Source organism: Eptatretus burgeri, chromosome 5, assembly GCF_056783735.1.
Source record: "Eptatretus burgeri isolate ZD-2024b chromosome 5, Ebu_testis_v1, whole genome shotgun sequence".
NCBI lineage: Eukaryota > Metazoa > Chordata > Myxini > Myxiniformes > Myxinidae > Eptatretus > Eptatretus burgeri.
In genome coordinates this window covers 7,141,252-7,148,327 of record NC_140965.1, presented here as the reverse complement: position 1 = coordinate 7,148,327, position 7,076 = coordinate 7,141,252, and the positions used below count along the sequence as shown (strand labels likewise).

At 42.6% G+C, this 7,076-nt stretch overlaps 1 protein-coding gene across 5 annotated transcripts in view; it reads left to right on the top strand.

Moving 5' to 3' along the window:
- Positions 1–6,134, top strand: part of HTATIP2 (HIV-1 Tat interactive protein 2) — a 70,516-nt gene extending 64,382 nt beyond the window's left edge. For 4 of the 5 annotated variants that reach the window (XM_085880603.1, XM_085880599.1, XM_085880602.1 and 1 more), the window contains exons 7-8: positions 1,012–1,236; positions 6,045–6,134. In XM_085880603.1, coding sequence (XP_085736729.1) covers positions 1,012–1,236; positions 6,045–6,134 — 315 coding nt within the window. Of the gene's footprint in view, positions 1–1,011; positions 1,237–3,750; positions 3,841–6,044 lie in introns of those variants that run through there. The other variant, XM_085880601.1, reaches the window with a different exon arrangement.
- Positions 6,135–7,076: the final 942 nt, after the last annotated feature.

Here is a 7,076-nt window from a genome sequence, read left to right as displayed (position 1 = left end):
CTGATTGCTGGGCGAGGGAAGGGCACATTTTCAATGCCGCTGAAGCTACATCCACGTTTGTTTGCCGCAAAGGCGTTTCCATTGAGGCTGAGAAACAGTGGCCTAGCCAATTCCAGATGGCCTTTTTTTCTGCCTTCCGGGCTCACTCGGCTGGGGTTCGGCCTACCTTTCACTGTGCTCGCATTTCGCCGTATGCTTGGGATCTTCGCCTTTTGTTCCACTCTGACGTGCAACTTATGGCTCGTCTTGGAGATTCCCTGGGTTTTAGCATCACTTTGCATGGTATTAGAACAGACCTTGGTGTGCGCAGTATGCTATAATATCAAAGCGTGATTGTAATATAAATTTGGGAGACATTGCTAAACCTATTACTTGTGGATATTATTGTCTCCTGCATCAATGTTTTCACCCCAACACTTTAAGTTTACAATTGCAAGAACCAGTGAAATTTAGGCCTACATCTTGGGCCGTATGACCAGTCCACCCGGTTGTGACTAGATCGTGCCACTCGCTTCGCCGACTGATTTGAAAAAGAAAATGAAAAAAACCCGTTACTTTACGAATACAGTATTTACAAATCACGTGTGTCTTGTTAAAGCTATAACATGCAGGAAAACTTAAGTCAAACTTCAAAAACTTAGAATTTGTAATTCTTGATGAAAGTTTTCACCTATATCCTTCAATGAATAAATTAATTATTAAGCAGCAAGTACAACCTATTCAATTTCCCATTTATATCTGTGGAAGCCATTTTGGGTCCTTCAAGAGCAATATTGAAATCACACGGAGTATTTTAGTGTGTATTGACATCACGTGCTTTTTAGAGCCGATCACAGGTGGCCTAAAATCAAGACGTCACGGCCTCCACATCAACAACTGGGGAGTTCCCAGAAGTGTCATTTGAGTATTGTTTTTCCTTAATTATTACAGGCAGCACACTTGTTGCAATCATGAACACAATACGTTTTATGAATGTTGTAATTATTTATTTTCGTTATTAAATTGCTGCAGTGCAGAAGCTCCATTAGCAAGTCGTGTTGCAAGCTCCAATACAAGCTCGTGTTTACCGCATGCAAAGCTTTCGTCGGCAGCCTGATGGAGTACTGCTCTTCCCCTATGGCTGGTGCTCCTGCCTCTCTCCTTTCTCGCCTTCACGCTGTGGAAACCAAGGCATTTTGGATCATTGGCATCTCCCGCGATGAGGCTGAAGACTTCTCACTCTCTCATCGCAGGCTGGTGGGTGGTCTTTCTGTTCTCCTCTCCAGCCTCGCCCCCCCCCCTGCTCTCTCTGCGATTTGTCCCCACCATATTTCCGCAGGGCGCTCAATGTCCGCCAACAACCCCCTTCTGGTAAAACTACCAAAATTACAAATCACTGCTCACCTTCACTCTTTCATTCCTCTCCCCCCCCCCAACCTTTGGAATAAACTCCCTCACTCTGTTCAATCCCATTCTTCCCTCCAGGCCTTCAAAACAGCTGTTCTCCACCACCTCTTATCATCCCCCATCCAAATCCTTGATCTTTTCTACCCCCGTTAATCCACCCCAAACCCACCACCTTCAAATTCCCTTTTTTCCTTCCTGAAAGTCCCTGTGATGTCCATCTTGTATACCCCGTGTTCCCCGCCCCATCCCTCTCCCTCCCACAGATCTCCGAATGTCTCTGTTCCCCACTGTTTTGTCCTTCCCTCTCCCGCCCCTCTTGTCTCATGCCGCCCTTGCTGTGCATTGTGTGTTCGCTCTCACACGAGCCTCGACAAGGTATACAAAAAAAATAAAGGTTCCAAGTCTCCACTCCACTTCCAGAGAGTGTTATGAATGGTGTCGAGCTTTGCCGAAAAAGCGAAACCCCAAACAATCTGCAATGCTTCCGAGATGACATTTGCTGAGTACATCATTACTTTATGGCGTCACCACGTTACATAATTTACCTGTGGCCAGATGGGAAATTTCATGACAATGCATCAGTGATAAATATTATAAACTCTACTCCCCCCCCCCCCACCACCCCAATAGCCTTACATGACACTCCATGACAACTTGAACGACCCCAATTATTCCCACTTTTCTTGTGGGGTAGGCATGGGAACGTTTTGGCCCAAGTCTTTCATCAACCTGCTCGCCAGACCTCATGTTTGACTGCAGGTGATTTGGGTTGAAATTTGTAATTTGTTCAGGGTATCAGCGATAACTGATCTACTCTTCATGAAAGCCACCTTGGGATATTTAACGTCGACCAATGACCAGTGCCGGCAAACGACTCCTCCGGTTTAACGTCCCTCTGATGGGCAGTGGTCCACACAATGATGCCTCACCCATTATTGAAACACCAGGAACACAGTTGAATGGAACACAGCTCACCCTCACCCTCTTCCTCACCCCTTTTGGTTGTTAGTTGTTGCATGGCTTGTTCCTTTGCCGTTTCATCCCTGCTTTCCCCCTTCCTCTTCTCGTTGTGTTTCATTCAGTTTGTGTGCAGCTTGTTCATGCCATTTGTACTTCTCCCCCTCCCCCTGATCTTTCTCTCATTTCTACTCTGCTGTTGGTGTTTCCCCCTTTTCCTTTTATTCCCTTCCATTCTGCTCTAGCTTGTAGTGGCGACTATCTTTTTACGTGCATCATTTTCTACTTGAATATCCGGTGCAGGCAGAATTTATCCACCAAGTTTGTTCCGGACACGCTGACTCTGTGCTAACAAATGTGGACAGCGGGGCATGGTTTAAAACCAGGAACAACCAATCGACCCCGAGTACTTTTCTAAACGAGGGCAGGAAATGGATGAAAAGAAGACGAAGAATCGCATTCGAGCATTCTCTTCGTTTTCCCTCGAAGAGAATGCTCCAATGTGATTACCTCCGCCACCGAAGGTGAAGGAGGTGATGTTTTCACCCCTTTCTGTCTGTCTGTTTGTCACCTACATGTCACAATTTTAAACCGATCATCATGAAACTTAAACAAGCTGTAGACGTAGTCTCAACTGAGAAGCCTGTTGATTTTTAAGGTCAAAGGTCATCTTAAGGTCAGATTTCTTTAAAAATCGTCATTTTTCCATCCGATTGGCTCGGAATTTGAACAAGATTTGCATGTTGAGTCACTGAATTTGGAATCCAAGTATTTTTGAGGTCAAAAGGTCAGAGGTCAACTCAAGGTCAAACATCTAAAAAATCATCCATTTTTATTTGAAAAAATTGTCAATTTACATCCGATTGACTTGATAGTTAAACAGCAATTGCATAATACATTGCTGAATTGGGAATCCAACTATTTTTGTTATCAAAAGGTCAAAGGTCAACTCAAGGTAAAACTTCGAAAACTTAAATCTGAAAAATAATCAATTTTCATCCTAATGACCTGAGCTTTGATGAAGATTGTCAATTTTAATCTTGATGAAATCGGCAATTTGATGTATCCATGGCAACCTTTGGAGAGGGGCTGGATTTTGCAAGTACCGTGCTCTTCATGACGTCTTTTTCTTCTTTGTTTGTTTATTTGTTCATTTGTTTGTAAATTCAATAAAGAGCTTTCAGAGCCAACGCCCCAGAAGACCCATTTGCAATGTTCGCACTGCAAGCATTGTTGGTGGATGTTAAAGATCCCATAATCTCTTTCATGAAGAATGGTCGAGTTAACGCAGGCACACTGAACAAATTCCAGGCTCAATGCTCACCTACACTCATTTACCTCCACCATCGAAGGTGGAAGGAGGTTATGTTTTCTCTAATATCTGTTTGTCTGTTTGATTGTGTGCAGGATATCTCGAAAAGTTGTGCATGGATTCAGATGAAACTTTGTGGACATATTGGTCGTGTGACAACGACAAATTGATTCGATTTTGGTGACGATCAGACTATGGATCTGGATACTAGAATATGTAAGTGATTCTTCATCCAACGTTGAGAGATACGATATGTAGCGCGGTATCTCAAAAAGTTGTGGACGGATTCACAAGACACTTGGTGGACCCATTGGGTGTGTCACAAGGACGAATTCATTCCCTCTTGGTGAGGATCCAAATCCAGATCCGGATATGAGACTTTTTCAATTTTTAAAGTAATTCTTTACCATTGAGAGATAGGTCCAAAAACGATATATAGCACGATATATCAAAGATTTATTGGAACCCGATATGTTATACTGGATCAGGCATTGTGTGGCAGAGGAATGTGCTCTACCGAGTACCCTTCCAGTTTGTTCCTGTTTTCTCTCGCCTGTGGAACCAACTTCCCCAGTGTGTTCAGTCACATTCTTTCCTCCATGGCTTCAAGACAGCTGTTCACCACTCTTCCCCCAATCCATACTCATGATCTCTTGTACCCCAAATGACCTCATTCCCAAGTACTCCCCTTTTCCAGATTATTCTGATTTATTCCACCTCTCCCTCATCTCTTTTTAACCCCATGCACGTGAAACAAAAAGCGGAGTTAAGCACTTGGTTTACTTATGTCTGTCTGTCTACAAGTGTCAGTTTATGATCGAGGAGCAACTTGAGTTGAATTGAATGTTATATTTTGAACACAAATCAGAAATCGAACCTGTGGTTTTGCGGTACTTTGTCTTTGAATTTGTCCCCATCACACGTGGAGAGAACAGTGAGATAATATTTTTTACTCTGTCTGCCTGTCTGGCAATGAAACAAAATTGAAAATCATTCCAAACAGGAAACTCACTGTTTATAAGGATGTTATAAAGGACACAAACAACAAGCACGAATAACTCATGTAATGTGGTGGATAGGGTGGTGTAAAAGACACTGCACAAACAGTGGTAAACTTCTGGAATTTATTTATTTATACAACCTTTACAATGTTTAAATTTTAAGTAAATTGAATTATGTACCTCAACACTGTAGAGCACAAATCATCTTCTTACCGTTTCCAAAGACCTCCATTTTTGGGTTCAGTACTTGAACATGTTAAATTAGGTGGTGTGTAAGACACTGCTCAACAGAGGTAAATTTCCGGAATTTTTTTTTTTAATCCGACCTCTAAATTAATGATTGGATTGCAATTGAATTGCAGACTTTTTAACACTACGTGAGGTAAGGTGTTCTCTAAATTCTCTCGTCGTTTGTGAGTTGTCGGTTTGTTTGTTCCTTTTCTGTTTCATCCCCACTTTCGCCTTCCTCTTGGTGCTGTATTTCAGCCTGTGTATCAGTTTCTTCATCCCATACGTCCTTCTCACCCCCCCTCCTCTTGATCTCAACCTCACTTATACTCTGCTGTGGCATGTTTCCCACTTTCCTTTCTGTTCCATTCTGCTCTAGCTCTTCCATGAGCCTCGACCATTGCATACAATATATTTTTTTAATTGCCTTCAGTCAAACGTCAGGAGCCAAAAAACGTTCCTCGGCCGACCCTGCAAGAAGTTGGGTCTAATCGGGGCAGTTAAATTGGTCCTAGTCCTAACTGTCCTAGTCGTAGTTGTGCTTGTGTACAATATTTATGTTTACCGTTTGTTTTCTCTCGTTCAGGACATTCTCTTAAACTGTACAAGCAATTATCGAAAGATTGATCTTGTTTTTTAAATCTTGTTTCCTCAATCAGGAGAGCAAGAAAGAGGAGCACTTTGTACTTTTTGGCTGCTTCATGACCCAAATCGACATCTTGCATTTGTACACCTAAAAACGTCTTTCACATATGATTATCTTTCCACGAGGAATTGTGTTGAATGCACTCATTGTATGTTATAGGAACTATCAAAGTAAACTTTCATGGTAAATACACCTTTAGTGTTAATGGCTGATTTGGACAAGATGTTTGAGGCAAACACTAGTATTTGTACAATGTGATTCTGAATCATGGAAATGTGAAATTCGAACCCCTTTTTCTCAGAACTTGTATCATGTTGGATAGCCCGGTTTGCTTCTCAATGTCTCAGTTGTGGTCTGTAACACAACCAAGACTCTTCTGTAATGTAATTCAAGTGGTTGGAGTTACTGAAATGACTCTTCATTCCACCAGCCTTTGTTTTGTTTGTTATGGTGACAAAATATTTGTTTTTTATTGACCATCTTTGCCTCCTTGTATGTATTCTTCTTTTTGAAGGGTTTGTCCTCGATCTTCATTTTGGGGCGGGTGAAGCTTGAATCCAGAAGAACAGGTGCAAAACACCATTCAAAGTGGTCATGCTTCTGAGTACGTATTGAAAGGAATGTTTACTTGAATGTACATTGTCTCATAGACAAAACTAGAACCGCATTAGGTAGAGTGCATACCTCTACCAGGCTGAACAGTTTACGTTTTGTCTCCCACTGAAAGGCCGGTGAGATCCAGACCTTAAACAAAATCGAATGGGCTTGTTCTTGTCACCTACCGAGCTCATCCACTAAGTTATGTCATCTGTCCACAACTTTATGAGATATCGTCTTATATATCATCTTTTGTCCCATATCTTAATGGTGAAGAATCAATTGAAAAATAAAAAATCTCGGATCCAGATCCAGATCTTCACTAAAATGTAATCAATTTGTCCTGGTCACACACCCAACCTGTCCACTAACTTTAGTCCGAATCTGTCCGTAACTTTTTGAGATTTTTTTTTGTATACACTGTCAAGGCTCGTATGAGAGCTAACATACAGAATGTACAACAAGGAGAGCAGGAGACAAGAGGGGCAGGATAGGGAAGGACAAAACTGTGGAACAGAGACATGAGGAGATCTGTGGAAGGGAGAGGGATGGGGGCAGGATACACAGGGTACACAAGATGGACACCACAGGGACTTTCAGAAAGGAGAGCAGGGAATTTTGAAGGAGGTGGGTTTGGGGTGGATTAACTGGGGAAGAAAAGAATGTGGTTTTGGATGGGGGGAGATAAGAGATGGTGGTGAACACCCGTTTTGAAGGCCTGGAGGGAAGAGTGGGATTGAAGAGAGTGTGGGAGTTTGTTCCAAAGGTGGGAAAAAAGAGTAAAGGTGAGCAGTGATTCATGATTTTGGTAGTTTTACCAGAAAGGGGTTGCCGGCAGACTTTGAACACTCTGCGGAAATATGGCAGGGGGGGGGGTGGGGGCGACGAGACTGGAGAGGAGACGGTAGACGACAGAAAGACCACCAACCTGCCTGCAGTGAGAGAGTAA